This window comes from Rhopalosiphum padi, chromosome 2, assembly GCF_020882245.1.
Source record: "Rhopalosiphum padi isolate XX-2018 chromosome 2, ASM2088224v1, whole genome shotgun sequence".
Lineage (NCBI taxonomy): Eukaryota > Metazoa > Arthropoda > Insecta > Hemiptera > Aphididae > Rhopalosiphum > Rhopalosiphum padi.
In genome coordinates, this window is record NC_083598.1 from 13,191,624 (window position 1) to 13,218,696 (window position 27,073).

A 27,073-nucleotide genomic window follows, 5' to 3' on the forward strand; every position below is an offset into this window, starting at 1 on the left:
TCAAATTTCGAACTTGATTATTTCCCCGTCTAGAGTTTTAACATTATAAGTCTAATAAGCGTACTAAAATGTTTATTTTAAAATTTTAATAAGTATTTTTTCTGGATGAATTTATTATCTTCCAAAGTATTATTTTTTGCTTATTGAAGTTATTTTCTTTAACAAAAAATAGTTTTATAACTATGTTTGTAAATAATATTTGGAAATTTTTAATTATTTTTAGCTTTCTAAGTTTTATTTAAACTTTACCATTTTGAATTTCGTAACTTTTTGTGTATTTTTGAGGTGTTCATTATGCATTTTATTTTTATAATTAAATTTAATATATTGTATTAAAATAAATTATTTTTTTGTACTATTATTATTTATCTATAATTATTAACTAGGCATTTATTTTAGATACGTCTTATTAAATTAAGTATACGATTATTGTAAATAAGTGTAAACGTAATAAGTATAAAGATTTTGATCTTTTACAACAGTATAACTTTATTTTTTATGAATAAATATTATAACAAAATAAATAATAACAGTAGATATATTAAAAAAGATTACATAATTTAAATTTGGGGTAAGTAGCTTATCGTTTATCAGGAGTAAGTGTATAATATAGTAAGTATTAGAATTTAGAGTGAGTACCAGTAGTACCATGCCATTAAATTGATTTAAATTTGAATTCAATATTAAAATATGCCTACCTAGATGAAAAAATATAATTCTAAGTGTTGTGTTAGACTTTATTCCTAAGGGCATTATATATTTATTTATACTACTATACGTAATTTATTTGTATAATATTAGCAATGGGTTAGGTAAACACTAGTTAGTCACTGAATTAGTCATTCGCGATTGCAATGTTTTTAATTGTTTTGAACTTTCCTTGCTATCATAATATTTTGTAAATTAATCCAACATGAATTGAGGACCACCCATTTGGAGGTAGGTATATTAATAGTTTCTTTTGATTTTTTTACCTTAAATCAAGTGGTACAGTTTTTGGTTTTTTTTAACCCCTGTATGATTTGAGTATATTTAAATATATATTCCTATATATACATTATTATTTTTTCCAAACTTAGGTATTTGCTATTTAAGTTACCTATACTAATATTATAATATGGTTTATAATGTGTAATATTATTGATAACACGGCAACCTTTATAATATATGGATTTACGTCACATACGCCGTCAGGTGACATATTAAATTATGAAATTAAAAATGTTGGTCCATTATCTTGTACAAACGCAGTAGATAGCGTATTCACATATCAGCATATTTTTCTTTTGGAAATGGATGCGAGCGATAATAATAATTGTAGAGCAAAGATCCATTTCAATCTGCAAACTAAGGAGGTGCACTAGTGCCTGTAAGAAATATAAGAAATCAAATCAAATCAAATAATTTAATATATTTATTATAAGTACTCGTGAGGTTAGGGTATATACTTCGTACATTATTACGTCATATATTAATTTAATTATTTTTAAAACATTTAGGAGTTTTAATTTTTTTTTTTTTGTCATTTAGTTGTTGGTATAGTTGTTACAATGTGATTCCAATATTGTAGCTATGACCGCATTGAAATAATAAGTATATTACCAATATTAAAGATATTTGGAATTTTTTGTGTTGAATTGAGATTCGAGATTACGTATAATAAAAATGTATATAATATTTAAAATATTTATATATGAACGAACACGTGATAGAAAATTTAACATTTTTATTTTTGTTTTGTTTCATACGAATTTTAAGAATCATCATAATAGACGTAATATATTGCAGCGAGCGGTACTGCCAGAGATCTAGATAATATAATGTAGTGAAACTAGCTTAACAAATTTTTCAGTTGAAATCAAAATTGTTTATTAAAATAAAAAATACAAGTTGAAAATGTAATCGTAGAAAGTCATTTAAGTTAAAGTAGATGCTCTGGACTTAACAACTATAATAAGTGCTTATCTACATTCGAAAATGTTATACTGTAGACACCCTCGACCTAAATTTATGCTGTTTCTGTTATTATTTTTCTAGACCAAAAGTTTTACAAGTGGGCCAATGGCTCTTGCAGCACTCTTTACGTATCACAATATGTAAATGTTGTTTTAGTATTTGCGAATAGATATGGCAGACATGTATGATGCGCACAGTACACTGAGCCGTTCATTCAGAATTGCAAATTAACTTATATTGTTTCCATGATAAACAACTTTTTAATACATTTTCTTGGTAACTAATATAACATTTTGTTTTTGTAGATTGCAAATTCTTAAAACATAAATGGGTAAATGTGATATATATATAAACTATATAGACTATACGGTCCCTGATCCTTTAGTCAACTATAGTTAAACCACACCTAGTTTAAAATAGTATCTCTACCTACATCTTTGATGACATTCTACAATCTACAGTAATTCATATTGTGGAACAACATATTTAAGTACCTTGAAATAAATTTGCTGGCTATATTAGTCCATAACAATATATTATATAATTATATAGCTGCAATTTATTATTAAGTTGAGTATTTTTTAATATTCCATGTAAATACATTTATAAAAATTACCTCAACATTTTTTAGAAATTTAAAGAACTTATTGTATACAAATTTCGTAGTATATAATATAATACATTGATAAGCCCATTAATGCATGTAATTCTGAACTCCAATAATCATAATTAATCAATTCTCGTAAATGTAATGGATCGAGGAAATATTGTTTATATTACAATTATATAATTATTAACCGATTACGGCTGTTCAATGACCTGTCTATAGCAATTGATATTTAATAGGTACAATATATTAGTATATATATTATTTTCAGATAGGCGTAGATACTGAGTCAGTCGAAAAAAGTTTTTCCAAATCCAAGTAGGTTAGGTTCTATTGTATTATCCAAAAATACTACCTAGGTAAGTATTAATTACTAACAGGAGCAGCTTCTTAAAAGAATACTAGAAGCGACTGCTCCTGCTCCGAAAATGGGGGAAAAAATTAGTTAAACACGTCTTTTCGATTTTATTTCGAATTCTCTGGCCAGGCGTTCATATCTCAACAATTATTTTTCATTTTATCTTCTCAGTCTATAGGTGGACATTTAGTTGAAATTTTAGGGGGCTATAATAATTTAATGTAAAGTGACCTTGCATCTCCTTTCTATACACAAGTATAACATATTACATTCGAATTTTTTTTTTTTTTTTGGGGGGGGGGGGGTATTGAAATACTTGGGGGCTTAGTCCTCCTAAGCGCTCCACCGATGTCCGCCTATGCAGTTCTCACGTCGTAAATAATGAACATTTTTTATTTGATTCACACGAATACACTGCATTAAGTACCAACACAATAATTTACCTTGTTGCAGTCGCTTGCAACTAAACTACTTTTCACTACCTATAATTGACGCTAGGTATATTAGTAGGTACGCAAAACAGGAAATACCTATGTCCTATATTACGAATTATTTTCATCTCTAAAATTAAATTTCAATAGTAGTATAGGTATTCAAATATTGGTTTCCTATATTAAGGTATGATTTGGGTACGAAAAGTACGAAAATAATGTGTTTTGTTTGTTATTCATTAACGTTCTATAGTTCTATAATATAGTGATGACAATTTTATTTTACATTTCAGAGTATATCTTAAATATATTTTGAATTTCGTTCATTTTAAACTATGGATTATTTTAAATTTACATGTACAAACAAGACTTTGGTAACTTTTGTAATATTGGAGATAATAGGAATAGGTATTGAAAGAAACAAAAATACCATCTACAGAAAATATTGCCAATGTATAGGCGAACAGTATGTTTTGCTATTTTCATCATTGGAAATAAGATGAGTGAATTGTAAAAATGAGTTTCACATAGTTTCAAAGCCTAATAAAAATACATTTTTTTAAATTTTCGTAAATAGTTGTAACTTTTTATTTTATGAAACTATATAATACAAATATATTTTTATATTTTAATATATATTAATAATTGCCAATTTAATTAGTTGAAACTTCCGAAAATAAACGAATTTTTAGTCTCATAAAATTGTCTAAAATGTTCTATGATCTATAATTATATAAATATTTTTTGTCCTTATAAGAAATAGTTTAACTCATAAAATACGTTTTAATATTAAATCAAACGCTTTGTCATATTATATTCTACTATAAAATATGCAGATTGTAGGTACTAAATACATTTCTTTTTTTTCACTTCAAATTATTTAATAGCAATATGTTTAACGATTATCAGTGAACATTTCTAAAATATATTATAAATATAAACTATTAAATATTTATATATATAAACATTATAAACCGATGAATATTAAAAAATACTAGATACATATTTGTGTGCGTGCGGAGAATTATTCATATTTATGCCATAATAGTTTCAGTACATTGAAGTTTTGATTTTTAGACTTGGTATTAATTTTAAAATGTTTGAATCGATCAAACCTGGTATGGAAATATAATCTGCATCTTACTTGGAATTTTAAATTCTAGGTGAAGTACGAGGAATGTTTTAGTTGTTAAGTTATTTTTTTTTATAAATTAATGTTTATTAAATTTTTTTTGGAAACTTTTTTAGATGGAAGGATAAGCGTCTGTATGGGATAGACAAGGTAGACTATATTCTGTGAACTTTTATTATTTATGGGTAATATGATGTATCTATTTGAATACTAAATAAATCGTTAGGGTTTAGTTTTGAAAAAAAAATAGCAGTTATACATATTGTTTTTATTCACATAATTCATAAACTTTGGCAGTAGTAGTCATTAAGATAATTTTACATATAATATAGTTTTATTGATAAATATTGATGCAGATTACATGAGAGTCGATAAATAATTAACAAATACGACAGTATACGAAATTAGTATATTATAAATAATATATAATTTAGCTGAGTAGATTGACGGCAACGACGAATTAGATGGTTGTTGAGATAAAGCCCAGTTATAAGTAATAAATATCTTAATATGATTTATTGATTTATTATTATATTTCATTAATATTATTTATTATCTTATTGGTATTGAATGGTGTCCATAGGCAAAGAACTAGTTATGCATGGACCGTGTGGTAATATTATTATTGTAAAATTATAAATACAATTATTTTATTATATGGGATATTGTCGCGATTACTTATTTAGTTATCTCTCGTGCGGTTAAATTATATACGTTCAAAGGTAAGAGTAATATCATAATGGTTAGTGGTTGTTACCACAGAGAGAGAAGATAGTAGTTCAAAAGATCATCCAACCCTTTTATACATAGGCAATCGAAACTTTGAAGGTTTGTATTTAATCCTATCTGTATTACTATACTCTTATTCTAGCAATTATATAGAACCTATATACATATATATATATAATAACTAATATTTTTACTTGTATTGCTAAATATATGAATATCATATTATTTCTAATGAATCAAATTTTAAATGGGTGATAGGTACAAGGGTACAACTGAAATTTTATTATTCTACTATAGATATATGGACTATGAATACAAACGAACACATAATTTTAGCATAAAACCTGTATGGCTGTATATTATTGTATATAGATGATAGATATCTATATATTGTATAGACCTACATATAGGTATAACTACCTAATATAGATAATAAAATGTAATAATAATTGTGTTATCTTATTTTAACAGGTCACTTGAAAGTTTAAATTATGTAATATGTATTGTGTATTCTGTTCTGGATTGATAATCTTACCAATTGTAAGTATAATCACTATAATATAATAATTAATAATTATTAGCTACTATAAATTAGCTGATTATATGTTTTATTTAGAATTAGATTAAAGTTAACTATTATATATAGATAGAACTAATGTAATTATTTGTATATGTTGGTCAAATTAAAAATAATAATTGCACATTGATGATGGTTATGAATTACAATTTTCAAATTACATTTTTTAAAATTATAATAAAACTTTTAAATTTTAGATTGATGATGTCAATTTAGAGATTTAAAAATTCTTTATTTAAACTATTATTTTAATAATATTAATGTTATAGTATAGTATTGAATAATATATAACGATGAATTTAATATAAAATTAAATCTTAAAAATTGTTTTAAAGTATAGTAAATATATTTAATATTAATACAAAACATTAGTTTTTTTATCTGAAAAATATTAGTACATTTAATGTATTAATAATTATTCATTAAAACAGAAAAAATTACTCATATAAATATATTGTTTATATTTATTTTTTACATATCCATATATAAGTCTATAATTTATTGTACCTACTTATACAAGTACCTATTTAGTGTATATTATTTAATATTTATTAATTTCAGTACTTTTTATTTTATTACAAGAAACATTATATTATTCATAGTATCTAATAAATATGCTTAAATACATAAACATTTTGTAAATATACGAAAAAACACTTGTAAGAAGTTTATTAATTACAAGGTTCATTCAGGGATTCCTGGATGAAATCAGGTTCATCATTAATATATTATTTATGTGTTGTACGAGGGAGAGCTTTGTTGAATGTATTCCGTATATAGTTATACGTATGTATGAGGGGAGAAAAATGTGATGTTAATGGGAAACTGTGCAAATCTGGAAAATATTGATGTGTGTCATGATGTAATAATCACATGACAATTTAATTGTATTATTGTTGTCTAATCAATTTATTTTCAGCGTAATGTTCTATATGTCACAGTCACAATACGTATTACTGTGAAGGTTAAAGTAGGTAATAAAATTAAATCAAATTCTATTACTTAAAGTCTGAAGTGATATCAAAATAAAATACTGATTTCTGAAAATTCAGAATTATAAAATTAAATGTCTATACAAAGATATATTAGAATTTTATTCTGAGCAAAATGTTACAATTAAATATATCTAATATTATTAGAGTACCAGCTACTTCCAATTAATTAATTTACTGTTTCTTAATATGATTTTATTATTTTGAGGAGTGTGAGAAATAGAATACAATACGTACATAATGAATTAACTAATTTAACAATGTAATATTGTGCATATTACATTACGTTAATACTTTCCGTAGTACCTATGCAGTGAACTTGAGATTTATTGAAATATACTTAAATGTTGATGGATTTTTGTATGAACAACTGTAGCTTTAAAGAGTTTTTTTTATTACTATAAAAAGTGTGATATGTAATCAACATACTAAGTTATCTAAATACTAATCGTGTAAATTGGTATTATCGTATAGCCCTTATTAGTTATTTAAATACAAAAACATAAAAGATATGTATTAAAAAACCAATATTATTATTTTAAATGTTAAGCATTTAATTTTCTATATTTTTGATTATTGAATTTGTCACGAAAGTAAATAGTTAATTTTTTTCGTGACTTAGATATTACCACATACCTATAACATTTTTTGATTGATTATTTAGTACCTCTTCATAAATGACGATATCATTACCTTAAGTATTTTTTTTTTTAAACTTATTATATGGTAGACGATAATATTATAATGAGTATGATTCTTTAATCCATATTCCATACTATGATAGTATGATTAACGGGTGTACATTTTTAAATAAACAATTAAATAATGACGTTAGTATTCCACCTCAGTATTAAAATAGTGGGAATCAACATTTTGTTCAGAACATACTATCGTTCATGTAAATTTTTCATTGCATGAAGTGTAAATACCTATCATTATTATTATACATACGTTTTAATGTTACTTTATCAAAGTGGTGTATTAACAACACATATTTGTTTTTATAGGAATTTAATGTGTTTTGATTTTAAATTTTGAATAAATACTTAAATAGTCAATTTGTTGTTTTTTTAAGAAGATTGTACAGTCATAAATCAATTTTCTTAACTATGCACTCTAAATAAACCCTGTATTTTTGTAAAATAAAAAAAAATAAGTGGTTAATTGACGTTTGTTAGTCGTGTGATAACTATAGTGACTGAGACTAGAAAAGCCAATTAAATCGTATAGAACGTCAAGTTCAATTTGTTTGAATGCTTTTGATACTCGTAGATTTATAGCACAAATAAGTAATATTATTTAACATTTAGAAATGAAATCTTGTTTTATAGTACCTATTAAGATAATAAATAAACAAAATCCATAGCTCGTTAAGTTAAAGAAAAATTGAAAGTATTCGTGTTATATACCTAGGCATTATATTATTAAATGTTTAAATGTATATTATCTCAATTTACTTTTGATGTGTTGGATAATATTTTTCTATAATCCATTATTATATTTTGTTGTAGAAAATCGAAATTATTATGTAAACACTTGATTTCAAAACAATATTTTTTTAAATATACAATTCAGATAGGTACTATTATTATTTATTAGTATCATATAATTATTATACATTTATAAAATTCTAAATTCTAAGTATATCTATGTATTTTATCGGTAATTTTAGATGATCTAGTTTAGTATACTGACTTAGGACAAATAAATAATCCGGATTAAGATGGATTTATGGATCCAGGGGCTGAAACTTGTTTGAAAGATCCCGCTAATGGAAAAATACATTTCTATTATTATTATTTGAACATTATACAGTGAAAACTCTAAATAGCGGACACTCCGACTACAACATTTCTTCCAATATTCAGAAATGTTTGCTACTCAGAGGTAAGTTTTTTAGATTTATATAGTATGTGTAAACGGAAAAAAAATGCGTAAGGTTAAATAATTAGTAATAACTAATAATATATAAATATGTATAGTTCGATTTGGTGTGAAAAAATCGGTTTTTGAACGAGTTCGTTATCGTTATGCTAATGTAAATGTTTTACGCTTTTTTTTTTGTTATTATTTTTAAATTACGATAATGACAATAATGCGAAGGTTTTCATATTAAAAAGTTGTAAAAATATCCTCGTTCTCAAAAAAACGTCTGCTACTGGGAGGTGTCCGTTAGGGGAGGTTTCACTATAATATTGACCACATTGGCGTAAACACATAGGTGCTCTTTATAATTTGACTCAATGACGATCACAGTTAATAAATAATATCATTGATATTACCATTCATTAATAAGTATACATAGTAATATTATCTGTTATGTAAAACTAATTAATGATATTTCTATTATTTTACATTATTATTATTATTTTTTATAAACCAAACCAAACCTTATAAAAATCCATTATTATTTCCATTAATAAATTCAATGTAAATATTACTCAAGTGTAATAACTAGGGGTTAGGGAGCAGATTTTTATTTAATTAAAAGTCAAAGTGTACAAATATTTATATTATTTAAATAAAAATATGTAAGAAATATGAAATATTTAGCATTTATTTTTAAAATTTGGAACATATATAAAAAGAAAAATTCTAAAAAGAAAAACAAATTAACGAATTTTAGCAACTAGTCATTTAAGGTATAGATTGTATAACAGATATATTGATATCAAAAATAGTTATTTTATATATTTAATATATTTTATATTACGAACGTAATAATATTACAAATATATTTGATTTTAAATGTTTTTAATAGATTAAAGATGTTTATAAATTGTTTTATTATTCGTCGGGTTTGGACCAAGAGATGTATCAAGGTTTACTGATTATGCTTTATCTTTCGGTTTGGTATTGTTAGTGGGACTCGGTTAGTATAATATGTATTTAATTAAATGGGTTAAATTAGTAGAATTCACATAAGGAGGTTTTTCTTTGACCATACGGAATCCGCGGGTTAGATTATGATTCTCCCATTCGAAAATGGTTTATTGTAATATTATCCTTTATTACAAATTTTGTTATAACCAATATTTATAAATTTGAAATAAAATTGGACTATGTTTTTAATAGTTTAAATGTAGAATGTTTGCTTATATAACTAAAAGAATAATTTATATTGTTTTAAAATGATCAATGAGTTTTTATGAATGGAAATATATATTGCTTATATTTAACAATTATTTTAAATTTATTTTTGTAAATTTTAAATTAAAAAATTGTATAAGTATTAACTCAAATACTATTTTTTCTTTATAATCCGTATTCATTTTCCAATAAATTAGAATAATCTGAAAACAAGTTTTTACATGTTCAAAAATATATCATGTGTTAACCAATACACAAATATTATATTATTGTAAACCAAATAGTTACCATTGCTTTCATTTAAAATCTAAAATAGGGTGTGATAAAAAGGTTCACAAATCTTCTATTATGCATAGCAAATGTTTGAGTTTTTTTCTAAGCACCTAATAACTAATTTAATAAATTGAATATAAAAAACAACAATAAGTATTGATCATAGTTTACTTGTTTTTATTATTTAATACGGGTTTATAATAATTACAGGTTAATGTTTTTATATTATTGATGATTGAATATGTTCGTGTTATGAAAATATGTCGATAGGTCATTGATATATATATACCATAATATCATAACAGGAATAAAAACATACAGTTACATATTTATTATAATATATTTTCGTGCTTAAAATAATAAAAAAAATATAAAACATTCAATTGTAATATCCATGTCAAAATTGATAAATTTATTTGAATTTTATTTAAGGTACTTAGTATTATAAATAATCGTACTAGGTATATAACAGGTACGTAACAAAATATCATTTTATGATAACAAAAAATAAAAGACAACAAGATAAAGTGATTCAAATAACGATTTATTGATATAATTTACATATATTTTGAAAAAAAATTAAATAACGGGACATTTGATTGGAGATAAATAAAATCACGGAAAAATATCGATATAATGTGGTGATTAATTTAAAATATGTCATTTGAGAATAATTTTTAACATAAAATTCATACTTTGTGTAGTTAAATGGATAATAATAACTTTTTTAAAGCATTTAATATTGAAGAACAAAAAATGCGTATATAATAATACATGATGTTTGATAAGAAGCAATTATTATCTTTAGAGGAAACGAAGTTTTGTACCTGAATCGTGTTGTGAAATGTGTAATCCAGGGAAGGAGTAGCCGTATAATTTTGCAATATCGGAGCACCGACCTTGCATTAAAGTGGCCTGTTTTAAACAAAAGTACATATATATTATTTATTAATCGTATCTATTAGTTTATGTTAATCAATATTATGTATTTATATTGGTTTCTTACCAAATTCGCTCAAATGAGAAAATAAAGTCCAACCAAAACAAGAAATGATAAGGAGCAGGAAATACGGCAAAGGTGAGGAGGAATTGTTGTTATTATCTGTAATTCTGATAGTAAAGTGTCCAGGGTTCAATTATAAACATTAGCTAGACTCACAACGTAAGAGTAGGCAAATCAGTAACGTATCGACTATCAAGCTACCATTCCGGCCACTTCAACATCTCGTTCAGGTTAGTTCGTACAAAATATAATTAATATATACACTGCTAATTTATAAATTTTAGTATTTTATAACGCATATTTACAATTTGAAAAACATAATATTCAACTGATTTTATTTCGATAATTGATGTAATAATAGGTAATTTAAGTAAAAATTACATAAATATTTTACAAATTAAACAAACACATATGTCTTTAAATCTAAAAACAAAGCATATAGGACCATCGGCGTTATTGACAAGATACATTTTTTTTTATTATTTTCATTCGCTTCAACTGCTATCGTTACATTTAATATTGCACTTGAGCTTTAGTACAGCATTAACGGACTCTTAATCGAGTTGGTCATCACAAAAATAAAGACTTATTTCTTTGAATTGCAACTTATTAAGTTTCATAATTTCTATTTAACTTTTCATTAAATTGATAATATAATTTACAATAATACTCTTCTTGGACAAGTTAAGTTGAAAACGCTATTGATCTAGACTTAATGTTAAAAAATAAAACTATTAAAAATTGACTTATCTATAGGATAATATTATTATCAACAAAACGTATTGTTTATTAATAAATATCACCTCAATTTTATGTGGTAATACATTTTATAGTGGCAAGCAATAGATATTTTGTTTAGTTAAAATTAAAAATGTTCAGATCTGTGAATATTAAATTGTGCACATAATATAATGTAGTTTTATTTTGAACCAACAATATATAACAGTTTATGCAGTTTGCATATTATACATTAAAAACTCAATAATACGGAAATGAATATAGTAGACGATAGACACTTTTTTGTTACATTCCAACATGGGATTCCAATTGTAAATTAGTTCACGATTTCTAATTAAATAACTTAAATTCAAAATAAAATCAACCATATTCTATTTTATGAAAAAATTGACGTTTGTTGTAATAGTTTACAAACTACTGTCTTAGTCAACAGCAAATTATTTGTGCTATAAAAAGTAGGTAAGTGTATTAATTCAGTACTCAAACGCAACTTTAATATGTTTACAAGTGTACAATGTACATTGTATTATAATATATATAACATAAATAAAATAAAGCTTACCTAATAGATTGACGTAGACATAATTTTATTGTATCATTAAATTTTATGAGTGTTGATTTTAAATTTAAAAAAAATAACATAATCGTAACCTACAAAATATCACTGCTATAATTTATTGTTTTAATTATTTTTTTGATAAATTGCACATGAATTTATTTTATAACTCAGTAATTATTATCATTTTTTTTTAATTTAAAAAAAAAACTTTACTGAGTATAATATTTTAAATATTAAACAGTTATACATTTCTATGTTGTGAATAATTAATTAAGTACCTGTAAAATAACTTTAAAAATGTAAATAATTGATGATATTATGTACGTATTTGTTTAGGTACTGAAGTTAATTTTTTTTTGAAAATATCTTGTATATGATAAACGACTATTATGTCTGTATTTAAGAAAAATTTTTTTTTACTCTTTTTAAAAGTTTCTACGTAATATCAATTAGATATTGATTATTTTTGTTATTTATTACTGTGTAAGATTTCCTTAAAAAAAAAAAAAAACAAAATATAAATAAAATACAATTTTTTGTTTACAATTAGCTGGTAATCGTTCGAATACAGTTTAGATTATTTTAGCTGAATTTATTTTGACTTTTTTAAATTTATCTACATGCTGAAGCGAACAATTTGTTAGTCTGTCAAGTAGTTCTGTAAGGGACATGTGTTATAATCTATGAAGACATATTTTGAAAACCGGGAATAGCATTATGTTATTCATTTATCCAACAAGTTGACGAGTATGATATGTCTTCTAGAAAACTTAAACATATTTTGTTATCCTCCGAAAACAATTTAAAGAATCCTCCAAAATAGATAGGAATTTAACTGTTATTCTCGAGTATATACGATTACAACATACTCGTTTTTTAGTATATTTGATATGGTTTTAATTTGTTGCAAATCTAAATTTGTATAGCAAAGAAATCGATGTTATTTTATAATTGACCTTAAACTTAGGTACGGTGCATGTTGTTTGATTTGATAACTTTTAAAGATTACAATATATTTATTTCATTATATAATACCTTAATAAATAAAATATGGGTAATTTTTATTGTTAAATGTTGTTATGAATAATTTATTTGATATATTTAGTCTTCAGTTGTTCAATATAACATTACTACAAATGGTATAAATAATAATATGCGATATAAATATTTAAATTTTGGTAATTTATTAAAGTACGATAGTATATTGTCTATAAATAAATACTTAATTTACCTATAAGTATAATATGTTTTTATTATTATATTTCAGAATTTATATGAAAATATTATGGCATTAATTGTACGAATTATTGTTTTTAATTTTATAGAAATATCCTTGGAACCTATTGTTGTATACTGTGTAATATTAGACAATTAGATGTTAAAGGTTCAAATTACGTTTTTAATATTCATTTTTTGAAAAAATAATAAATTGTAAAACCAGGTATGTTCGTAGTAGAGTTCTATACTGAAAATCTAATTGTAAAAAAATGTTCGGTAAATTTTACTTACAATTATGTAAAGTAATTGGTATATTTGTATTTTTTATTTAAATTAATAAGAATTTCGATTATTATTTTTTAATTATCAATTAACGTTATATAGTCGTATATAGTGGTATGAAAAGCCTTGTATTAATATAAATCGATGACAATATCATAGATAAAATAATAGATACCTTAATAAAAGTTATTATGTTAATTACATTGTAATTTAATTTTAACAAAATTTACAAAATATTCATATATTTTAAGTAAATTCACCTCACCAGTAAGATGTATTTGCTGGTTATTTACATTATATTTTAATGCATAATTCATATGTAACATATATTTTCTTTTTTGTTTATAGCACCATGATTTTGGGACGTCAACATCGTAGGCTGGCAGTCATGTATAATAGTATTCGGGTTTGTAGATGCTTGAGAGCATACCCATCCACCATTCGACAATGTGGTGCAAGGAGATCTTATAGCCAATTATCTGTAAATAATTTTATGACAAATTTGTCAAAAATTATTGTTATATTTATTGTTATCTGGTCATTCTAGAGTATGCAATTGGACCTGAAACGAGCACTACAATCAGCTGATTCGCAATCAGTAAATGGATCCTCGTTTTCAGATAGATCACAACTAAAGTATGCAAGACGACTGGTAGTAAAATTGGGTAGTGCCGTAATCACGAGAGAAGATGAACACGGAATTGCCCTTGGCCGGTTAGCATCAATTGTTGAACAAGTACGTATTGGAGATTGATAGGTAATCGTCTTATGAAGTCGATGGGAATATAACTAAGTTTATTTTATTAGTAAATCGTATTACAAATAATACTTTACGATATATATTTTTTTTAATTTATACTTAATCAATTTTAAAAATAAGCAAGTATGTGGTAAAAAAAAATTGTTTTTTAATAACGAATAATATTGGAAATTAACTTAAAATATTAATTATAGTTGGATTCAATTCAATGTTAATAGTTATGTGGTACTTATAATACAAATGGCATCACGATATTAATTAAAACAATTTATAAGTTTAGTGTTGTATATTATTAAATTGTATAATAATTTATTGTTGTTCAATTATTATTGTAAATTGCAATTGTATAATAGCAAGAAAAGGTATTTTAGTAATTAATTTTGATAGTTACCTTATTTGACAACTATAATAGTACTTCGATTTCTAGTCTTGTTGATTTATTATATTATATTTTATATTTTATAGTATTTTATTTCCTTTGATTTTTTTAAAACCCAAGATATTTATAATTTAATTTCAAATTTATTAAACAATTTTTCTAAAAAATGTATGTTATTATAATTTTAAAATTTGAATAAGCTAAAAGTAATAGTGTTTGGGATTTTTATTTATGAATTTTTTTTTTGAACAAATCTGTTAAAAAATAAATGATATTAGTATAAAAAAAGTCCACAAAAGAATTCATATATTTTTCGATTTTGTAAAAAAAAAAAACAACAAACGAATGTTTGCATAAAAAATAAAATTATAAAATACATTTTTAGGTAGCCGAGTGTCACCTGGAGGGTCGTGAATGTATTATGGTTACCAGTGGAGCAGTAGCATTTGGGAAACAAAAGTTAACCCACGAATTATTAATGTCGTTGAGTATGCGAGAGACACTATCGGCTAACGACCATGCTAGAAAAGATGTTAGAACATTGCTGAAGGCTAGAGCAGCTGCGGCCGTGGGTCAATCTGGTCTTATGTCTTTGTACGATGCCATGTTTTCACAATATGGTGTTAAGATTGCTCAGGTTTTAGTTACTAAGCCTGATTTCTATAACGACGAGACACGGAAAAATCTATTCAGCACGTTGTCAGAACTTATCAGTATGAATATTGTGCCTATTATCAATACAAATGACGCAGTGACACCACCGCCACAGGACGACGACCTCATTAAATCTAAAGGAAAGAAGGTCGGTGAATTATAAATGTTTATATAACTATTATAATGCAGTAGATATCATCATATATACAGTTATCATCACTGTTTAAAATTCGCATTACACAAGCTATTATTAGACTTAAAATATACAATAATAGCTATTTGTGTTCAACAATTTTTTTTTTATATAGGTTATCAGCATCAAGGATAATGATAGTTTAGCTGCTATGTTAGCTGCAGAAGTTAGCGCAGACTTACTCATTTTAATGTCGGACGTAGACGGTATCTTTACACGACCGCCAAAACAGGAAGGGGCAAAAATGATTTGGACATACAACAGCGATATGGCGGACATAATACAGTTCGGCAAAAAGTCAACTGTGGGTACAGGGGGCATGGATTCCAAGGTGAATTGACTTCATTTAAATCACATTAAAAAAATTTAATAATGATAAAGGCCAAAGTATATAATATTTGATTTTACAACGTTAATTATTATTGGTTTAATTAATTCCGTTTGTTTATAGTAGAGGGATAACAATATTTTATATAATATTAATTATGCATGGAATATATGATTTGTTTACAGTTTACATTATTTGAAGGGGAAACCATTAGCCTGACCATTAAATTTAAACAGTCTATTTGTAAATAATGAGTCACGCGAATTATCATTTTAGGTACAAGCGGCCACGTGGGCGTTAAATAGAGGAGTTTCTGTAGTTATCTGTAATGGTATGCAAGAAAAAGCTATTAAGTCTATTATGGCTGGTAGAAAAATTGGCACATTTTTCACCAATGCTCCAACTGCTAATACCACTCCAGTTGAAACACTAGCTGAAAATGGTACGTTCAATTTTTTTTTCAAACAGAAAAATTACATAAATATCAAAAATAATTTATTATTAATTTAATTCATACGATATTAAGTTTTATATTTGACTATAATCTTTACAAAATGTTCAGATGGGTAACTGCTAATCGTTAAGTAGCAGTTTTTAAGATTTAATTACATGTTATATTATTTTGTATTAACTTACCCTACCCACTGATAAATAGTTATCAGAATAATGAAATGGTATAATCAAATTATTGAATTACTCTTTGTGCTAATATTAAGTTTTATCTAATTACCGACCAAATCATTGAATGAATATTTTTGTGTCTAAGCATTTTATTAAATAAACAGTAAATAAATAGAGTATAACTATATCTAGGAGAATCGATTATCACCTATCAATTTTGAATTTGCTTCGATAGACATAAAAAAGTATAAAGTATATTAATTTATATCCTAGTGATTTCTCAGTAGTAGATGATAAAAATTAATATTCTACTAACTATACGTAATAGTTTTATGTTCAAAAATATTGCTTTCATTAATTAGGCATTATTCGAGCTGCAATTATATATAAATAGGTAGCAATAAAAATCGAAGAATCAACTTACAATGCTAATTTAGAATATTACCTATATTATTATTATTTTATATAACATGGTATAAAAACAATGTTATCTTATTTAAATAGTATTACACACAAAATATTTGATATCCACGAGTGCGAAGTTCTAGAAAAATCAACGGGTAATCGAAATATGAGGCGTTTGGGGGTAGATGAGTAAAGGGAGTAGCGCGTGAATCCAATCAGATTATAAATGGTATTCAAACGTTGGAATGAGATTGTGAAACACAAATATTTATTTTGTCTTATAAATATCACACTATGCAATTGCACGATTAAATTATATCACAGTCAAAATATATTTATATTATTTATTGATTCTATAGCACGTTATGGAAGTCGTGTCTTGCAAAAGTTACCAGCTGTAGATCGTGCGAGTGCAATATATGCATTAGCTGAATTGTTAATAAGTAAACAGGCAGCTATTTTGGATGCCAATGAAAAAGATATAGCGATAGCTACCAAGGAAGGAACAGCTGCTCCTTTGATCAGCCGATTATCTTTGACACCGGCTAAACTCAAGAGTCTGGCCACAGGTAAGATTTATTTCACAGTAAAATATAATAATATAATATAAATTAATAAAATTAATAAATATTATTGCAGGCCTTAGACAAATTGCCGAAACTAGTCACACAAATGTTGGTAAGGTCTTAAAGAGGACTAAGATTTCAGAAAATTTAAATTTAACTCAAGTCACAGTTCCCATTGGTGTTCTTCTTGTCATTTTTGAATCTCGACCTGATTGTTTGCCTCAGGTAAATATATTTAAAGTTTAAGAATAACAATATTATTCAATGTGCGTGTGTGAAAGAGAGAGAGATAAATATTATCCATGTTGTTTTCGTTTATTTTTATTCTAACAAAATAGAAAACCTACAATAATATTATATTATTATAATAATAATGCTTAGTTTTGCACAATAAATAAAGTAGATACAATTGACATACAAAGATACGGTAAAAACATATTATAAGTAAAATAATATAAACGTAAAGTCAAGAATAAGATAAATTTCTTGTAAAATGCTTTTAGCGTTATCAAATACAGCTTAATAAATTAAAGTTGGTATAAATGCAAGTTGTGATGAGATATTATTTATAACAAATGTTGATGATTTATAAAAAAAAAATCTTATAAAAATCCATATAAATTATATTAAACACAAGTTCAGCTAAGTAAAGAAATCTTATTTGATTTTTATTTTATATTAGTTGCTAAACTTTTTCAAAGAAGATTAATTTTATAATCATATTCAAATCAGCTTTTGAGAAACATATTTTTTAATATTTTGTATTTATATGTATACATATAGTATGAATTGATTCATTAGCTAAGTTATTTGCTACACGATATTTGTGTTACCTTCAAATTTCAACATGATTTCTCACGACTTAAAATTCAACTATATTTGAAGAGAAAAAATTATATTTAAAAAAAAAGGTGAATTCGTTTGTATGCATTTTTTAACACTAGTAAGCCCTTAAAATTTCTGTTTATCATTAAAAATCAATTTAAACATAAAAAAAAATTATTTAGTTATTACGCAATGACGAGTTTGACATCCCTCTGTATATTACGTAATTGTTACCAACACGACAATAAGATTATTCAGGTATTATGTTTTTATAAATAAAAATACATATTTTTATGTGTTTTTCTCACAACATAAAATAAAATATGACAGATTCAAACGACGGAAGAAGATTAATTAATAAAAAAATCCCAATGGAAAAGGTCAAACATCGATGTGTATTGGTATAAAATATATTATTTATATTAGTTTGTATTTTGAATTTTCAATTAAAAATTGTTCATATTTCACATAGAATGAATTAATTTGTAATGTATTTATATATTCTTTTGTTTTTGAATATTTATTGAAATCAATGACATCTTTTATTTTTTGAAAATGTTTATTTCAAATTTACACACTTCATATATATTACATATAAGCTTTTTAAATGTTTAATATTGAATTTTACGATACTTGTTTCAAGTTTAGCCTAAAATTACGAATTCCTCGAAAACGAGATATTATTTAACACTTAACTGCGTATTATGAACGGCTGTATAAAATGTGTTATTGTAATAAGAATAATAGGCTTCTTCTCTTGCTCGCACTAAGTAGGACGATGTATGGGTGTCTTGCGTTTAATGGCTAATGTGTAAATTTTAGAGCACCAAACAATAATAATATATTATATAATGTTGCAACCTCATTCGTGTGTTACACATTCGAATAATGTAAAATCTTATTATGAATGACTTTTGTGGTCCCACAGGTAGCTGCTTTGGCGTTGAGTTCGGCAAATGGACTTTTATTGAAAGGAGGCAAAGAGGCGTCGCATAGTAACAAAGCACTCATGGATGTAGTCAAAGAGGCATTGGCCACGGTCGGTGCCCAGGACGCCATATCGTTGGTAAATTATATTCACAGTTGTGTTTCTTGACATGTCACTACGGAAAATATGACTAATAGTATACCTAAATGGACTTTTGCGAATTCACTAGTAAAACCTAATAATATTGAAGAAGTCATTGGGGAAAATAGTGGTGTGGGTCATTTATTCAATCGTTTTAGTGGACTGTTTATAACTGAGGTCATTTTTTCCAATGGATTCAATTTGTTGTCATTTTATAATTATTATGTACGTCTTTTCCACATGTATTTTACGAATAAAATTGAGTTCGTATAAGTACACATAATATGATATTTAAAAATCTTTGGTTAGGTATTAAATTTATCAAAATGTACTGCTTTTTATAAACAAATCATAAAAATAGACACTAAACTTATTATTTTTTTATTTAATTTTCTTTGTTTTACACTACATGCGCCTATTTTTTTTTTTTTTAATAGTAGTAATATTATAATACATTTTAAAACACATTATATTTAGAATATAAAATAATTTAGTTTTCTAACGAGTCATAATAATCACACAATTCATCTGAAGTATTTGGTAAACACTTATTAATAACTAATAACCTTCAACAAATCAGTCAAACATAAAAGTTTACGAAAGCTTGTTTACTTTACTTATTTCAGATTTAAGGAATTGAAATTCCACGTACTCAAGTAATGTTTTGAAACTCACAAAACCAAGTTTTGACATTGACATTTTTCAATTCTAAACATAACAAATTATATTTTGAAGTTTTTTTGGTTTTGGATTGAGAAAAATGGTTATAAGAAATTTTTTTTTATTGAGCTTTACCTAATATCAATAGTGTAAATTATTTAGAAAACTTTAAAAAATATATATATAAAATATAGATAATACAAAAATTGCAACTAGGAATAATGTTATATCTTATAGGTCAGCTAAATAAAAGTTTGAAATAGTAATACAGATTAAATAAGGGAGAATAAAAAAGTCGTGCATACTAATAACAGAGTTAATATATTTAAATTAAATAAAGCCGATTAAAAATAATTCAAAATATAATGTATTTATGTACAATTCTTCAGAATAGTTAAGATTATTTTATACATAAATACATAATTTATTATGTTTTCAATAATTATAAGTTAACGTATTCGTCATACATTTCAACATATTATTTATAACTTTTGCGACTTGAATAAACTATTGTAAATCGTAAAAGTAATTAATTTTCTTTATGTAATTTTGCTAATCGTTTATATGAAATAGGTATCGACCCGAGAAGAAATCAGCGATTTATTATCGATGGAGAACCACATTGATCTTATTATTCCCCGTGGATCTAGTGACTTGGTCCGTAGTATTCAGGATCAGAGTGCACACATCCCCGTTTTAGGGCACGCTGAAGGAATATGTCACGTATACGTGGACAAGGATGCCAATCTGGATAAAGCTCTGACTATTAGTAAGTGGTTTTTTCTATGAATTTTTTATGTTAACAACAATAAATTATATTTAAACTTAAATGTATACAATTATAGTTCGTGATTCCAAGTGTGATTACCCAGCCGCATGTAACGCTATGGAAACCCTCCTAATCCACGAAGATTTGTTTACATCACCATTCTTTAATGAAGTCTGTGATATGTTAAAGAGAGAGAATGTAAGTGTAAAATAATAATTTAATCCTTGTAGTTTAATTTATTATAACATATGATAGACATACAATAACGTATTATATATTTTGTATGGATTGTATTTCAATATATTAAAATCAACGCGATTAGAAAATAGTATAATAATAACATCATAAAAAATAATATTTTTGTATGATATCTTAAAAAGTATAAATATTATGGTAAGTTAATTAAATAAGTGTATTTTAGAATAATTAGAATATTAATACTCTAATTTATATAATTTTCAATAAATGATTAAAAAAACTTAAACACTTCGAATTAGATTTCTATTAAATTAAAATATTAAATAATGTACAGTGTTGTGTGTGTTTATAACATAAATTAATAATTATATTTATGCATATATTTCGACAAATTACTCTATCAAAAAATAGTCGTTATTTGTATATTATTAAAACATGTTTTAATGAATAGTATTTTGTATATTTTTTAATTTTTCGAGTGAAAATTGTATACCCATTATTTAAAGTAATTTAAACTAATTTATTTACTACAGTTAATTTGTATATCTACCCTGCATTTATTAATATTTTCAATTTTTTTTTTATTATTTAGTGTTGTTTATTTCCTTTGGTATTAGCTACTTATTATTATTTATAGGTTTTAGATTATAATGTATTTTATTGATTATTTTTCGTATTCTATGAACTCGGAGATAGTATAATTTATGAAATATATAACATATATTAAAATGCTTAATAAATTATATATTCATTAAAATATTCATTTATACTCATTTGAATTGTTAACAACACATTAGTATAGAAATTACGATTTAATGTACCTATTCAAAAATTACATTTTTGCATTGTACCTATTTAAAGTTTGTAAATTACCATTTCACTAAATAATAAAACATTTTTAATTTAAAACTACTATTCAGGTCAGGTAAAAAATGATACATTTTTATAAGATTTATTTTAGAGATTTATTATATGATACCCATTTTGTTATTTTACAGGTTCAGCTATTTTCTGGTCCAAAATTATCATCTCGTTTAACGTTTGGGCCTCCTCAAGCTAAATCCCTAAAACACGAATACGGTGAGCTGGCTTGTGCTATTGAATTGGTCTCTGGACTGGACTCTGCTGTCAATCACATACATACATATGGAAGTGGTCATACAGAAGTTATAATTACTGAAAACGGTATGTTTTAGAATATTGATATTTATTAACTATAATAATAGTAATGACTAATAACAAATATTTTTTTGATAATTAGACGATGCCGCTAAGAAATTCCAAAGAGATGTTGATAGTGCCTGTGTTTTCCATAATGCTAGTTCAAGGTTTGCAGATGGATTTAGATTCGGTTTAGGTAAGTGTTGTTTTGAATTTCATTATTTTTTGAAAAAAAAAATTTAATAACTAAAGCATAAACATAGATAAAACTATATTTTAATTTAATTTGAATTTTAAGCATACATTTTTATCATACTATAGTTTAACCAAATTTAAAAATATATTATACTAACCTACTATTGAGGTTCTATAAATGTAGTAAAAATTGTTTTATTGTATAAAAAACTAAGTTTAATAATAATTAAATTAACTTAAAACCCGAAGTGACCAATAAATTGTCAATGATATTATTACGCAATGCGGGATTTTTTTGATTTGATGAAAAAACAATTATGTTGATGGACGCTGAAGTGATGCTTTAGCGTAATAGATTAAAAAGGGTTTTGGTTGTTCAAATAACATACCTCTTAGGAGAATTTGTCAAGCAGTAACTTTGTTAGAAAGGGTTTCACTATATTTCTAAAAACGAGCGTGTAGAAGATCTAGTAAGTTAAGCTCACGTTTGAAAACATTTTTAAGTTTGTACAAAAGATACAAGTATAGGACGTGTTAAGGAGCCTGAAACAGTGTCAATCCCTCAAATAGACCATTGAAATTACGACATATCTTCAAACAGTTTGTTCTCTTTGTCAGTGCCAAAGAAATATTAAAAAAAAAACCAATAAAATGCGAGGTTTCAATTGGTATAATGTTGTGGTAAAATAAATTAAATTAGTTCAAATACGCGGTTTAAATTTTCTCGTGTGTTCAACTTATCAGAACTTTCAGATCGATTTTTTAGTAGAATCTTTAATGATTTCATAGTATTTATTTTGAATATTTTTTTTGTCTATCTTATTATTGATAATAAATATGGTATTTTAAATCATAATACTTTAAAAACTAGTAAAGACAACTAAAATAGTAAGCTCCTATGTTAATATTAAATACTATATTATCATTTAAATGTATTCGATGTAAAAATCTTATACCATCAAAAAATAATAAAAATAATAATCAGAAAATAAAATAAAAATTACAAAAAATATATACGGGAAATGTATTTTATTATTTAATTTAAAATTTAATACTATATTATGTATAATAAAAATTAAGTAAGTGTTTATTTATTTATAAAGTATACAAACCATATAGATAAAAATAATTTATCGGTAATTTTTTGTATTTCAGCTCGATAATTAATATGATTTTTTTAAAATTACTTTTTCAGAGTCGGTAGTAAAATACTAATCTTTCTTATAAATATATATTTCATTTTTAATGTATATAAAAGTATAATATTATAGATTAATTAGGTGGTTCTTTGGTATTACGTAACTTTATTCAAAAGTGTAGGAAATTAAAAAAAATAAAATAAAATAAAGTAATTGTTTGATATAATAAAAGTTTACAAATTGCAGTCATCCTGAAAATCGGGATTTCGTATTTATAGTGTTTTGGAAGATTTAAAAAAACAAAATATACTGTATGGAAGATATACCCTGGGACCGATAAAAGTCCCTCGAGAAAATTGAATTTAATATTGCATTTACAAAAATTGGTATATTTTACTTTTCGTGAAATTATTAAGTTTTTATTTTTATTTTTATCTTATTGTCCGTTTTCAATATTTGTATACTTTTTTTTAGATTTTTGAACCCCCCACGGACCACGGGGTTAAGAATTATTAACAATTCCACAAAACGAATATAAAGCTAAAGTTTTCAAATGTAAATGTATTATGCGTAATAATATATACATTGCATATGTATTGTACAGTCGTATATTTGTATACGATGCGTGTAGCTTAGGGATATTTTGTAAACATATAAACGATAAATAGCGCATTACGTAAATCCATCATATTATGCTATATGCAATATAATATTAATATTTATATGTTTATCGGGTGATACGTTACAGATTGTGTGCAGTGTCTCGTGTATGGATGTTATTCAACTATAAAAATTACGAAAAGTAAAAACTGTATAGATAGAAGCACATCATTTAACTAAAATATGTTTTTTAATTTTTATACTACGTATTTAAATAATATCCATTTACTTTAAAAACCGTCAGTTATTGATTTCATAATAAAATCAGTCAAAAAAAAAAAAAAAAAATATGTTATGTTCATAAAAATAAAAGTAATTATTCTAAAACGATATATTATAAAACAGAATACGAAATTATTCTTATCGAAGAAAAAATATTTTTTCATGGGAATAAAACACAGAAGTTACAAATGTACTTATAATACAACACATTTAAAAGAATTATAGTTCAAGATATAGATGAATACTTTATTTGTGAAATATCATTTTTTTTTTATTATAACGTTTTAAATATTAAACATTTTATATTTGAAAAAAAGCTTTTATTGAAATTTCATTAAATAAAATATTATAACACAAGTACTGGGTGTTGACAAAAAATAAATAAAAAAATATAGCTCTGATATACAAACAAGTTTTCCATTTATTTCGTGTAAACAATTTATTGGTGTCTTATTGTTTAGACTACCTTACGTGCAGTATTTAAGATTCGTTGCCGAAATCATTTTTCTATATAATTTCGTAATCAAACCAATAATGATATCGATTCTGAATCACTTGTTAATATTTATCACATTGAAATTTTATAGAACTAAAAAACTTTTTTTATTATTTCGTTCAATTCTGTAGAATGTAGTAAGTTATAGTAAATCTAGTAGTTGTATCTTGTATGCGGGCGTAGCTTAGTTGCTTTTGATTAAACAATACATTTTATTAGAAATAAAACAATAGTATTTATAATTATTGCTCAGAAGTTGTAAGAGTTGAATATTTTTTATATGCTCTCAATTTATAGCAGACTAAGTTAGGAATCCATTATATTCAATTACGAGTTTAAAAACGATAATTAATAAGCATATTTAGTTAATGAAAAAAAAATAACATTTCTTAGTTATTAGTATTATATAATATTATTTTTGCGCACCATTATTAATATTATATTATTATTATCTAATTATTGTCTATTAAATCATTAACATAAGTATTTTATTTTTCTAAATATTTGTAAAACTACCCAAAAAAACCTAACTACCTAACTTAACCAATTTGTCCACTTCCTAACATGATACGATTTTCTTATGACCAGACGTTAAACGCTTCGACAATTTAATTTCTACAACTTAGAGCTAATGGGATTAGATACCCGGCGTATCCGTAATTATTTTTTGACCATTCCTACATGTAGACTCATATGTTATTAATGCTTATTACTTCATTTTATTTTATTATTTTTTCGTTTAAAGTATTAATCTTATACTTTTTCTGTTAATCTATCTAGTTATCCGATAAAATGGTTAACAAATATTTTAATTCGTTATAATTCATGAACTTTAATGAAATCGACTTTCTTACATATTTTTGAATTAATTAATTAAACATTATTAACATTTTAAAATGTAGAGTAGTTCCTATTTAAAATTTAGAAATCTAATTATATAGCGTTTTTGAGTTTAATTTAATTTAAAAAAAAAACTAAAATGTAATTTTCAAGTAAACTATAGATGAAAAATTCAAATATTTTTTTCAAAGCTATTACAATCTCGTAAATATGATTTTCATGATAGTCTACAAAATTAACATAGATAGGTTTATTTTGGTAGAAACACTGCCGGGGTCGAATCTTTTTACTAGTAGGTATTACTATTAGGTATTCGATTTAATATCATAGCAGATGGATTTACCGCGAGAATTTTAACATATTATTATAATATTAATGTATGTGATTTCTCTTTTTAATTTCAGGAGCCGAGGTGGGCATTAGCACGGCGAGAATACACGCACGTGGTCCTGTAGGCGTCGAAGGACTCCTGACAACCAAGTGGATACTGAACGGCGACGGTCACGCGGCAGCCGAGTTCGCAGAAGGTGGCAGCCGGACATACACGCACGAACACTTGCCCGTCGATAACTAGCAATCACACGTAAACACGACGCGCAAACTGTGCGAGCTCTTATATGCTATTGCCGCAAAGATGGGCAAAATGTTTTTCGTCCGAAAACTTTGAAAATCAGACGATTAACCGATCATCATCATTCCATCACAAATGGAATGGTTTCCCAATAAATTATTATTATGTTTTATTGTTTCAAACATAATACAATATACCATATTTTTGTGTACGGTAGTTTATATTGATATTATGTTTTTTAGAAATTAGATTTTTAAATGTTTGCATAATAATATGTATATAATTATGTAGCAAAAACTTTCTTAATTATTGTATTGTATAATATCTTGTCACAACGCAATTTCTATATTAATTTTATCATTAAATTATTGTAATTTTTAGGAAAAAAGTGAAGTCAAATATCTTTTTTTCTCTAAA

General features: G+C 24.8%; 1 protein-coding gene and 1 long non-coding RNA gene across 2 annotated transcripts; one reads left to right on the forward strand and one right to left on the reverse strand.

Moving 5' to 3' along the window:
• Positions 1-579: 579 nt before the first annotated feature.
• Positions 580-11,272, reverse strand: LOC132920171 (uncharacterized). The gene is made up of 3 exons (XR_009660700.1): positions 11,152-11,272; positions 10,973-11,060; positions 580-1,367 (listed from the first exon to the last, which is right to left on the reverse strand). It is a non-coding gene; the product is annotated as an uncharacterized LOC132920171 (long non-coding RNA).
• Positions 11,233-27,073, forward strand: LOC132920170 (delta-1-pyrroline-5-carboxylate synthase). Its single transcript, XM_060982341.1, has 14 exons — positions 11,233-11,378; positions 14,294-14,426; positions 14,493-14,681; positions 15,470-15,886; positions 16,047-16,262; positions 16,536-16,701; positions 17,645-17,854; positions 17,925-18,076; positions 19,605-19,742; positions 20,979-21,174; positions 21,251-21,372; positions 22,371-22,557; positions 22,634-22,729; positions 26,490-27,073. Exons 2-14 carry the CDS (start codon positions 14,298-14,300, stop codon positions 26,657-26,659), a joined length of 2,388 nt encoding a protein of 795 aa, XP_060838324.1. The 5' UTR covers positions 11,233-11,378; positions 14,294-14,297; the 3' UTR covers positions 26,660-27,073.

Coding starts and splice junctions, on each gene's coding strand:
- LOC132920170 (XM_060982341.1), top strand. CDS start 14,298: ATGATTTTGGGACGTCAACATCGTAGGCTGGCAGTCATGTATAATAGT. Junction 14,427..14,492: donor GATCTTATAGCCAATTATCT/GTAAATAATTTT, acceptor TGGTCATTCTAG/AGTATGCAATTGGACCTGAA. Junction 22,730..26,489: donor TGGATTTAGATTCGGTTTAG/GTAAGTGTTGTT, acceptor TTTTAATTTCAG/GAGCCGAGGTGGGCATTAGC.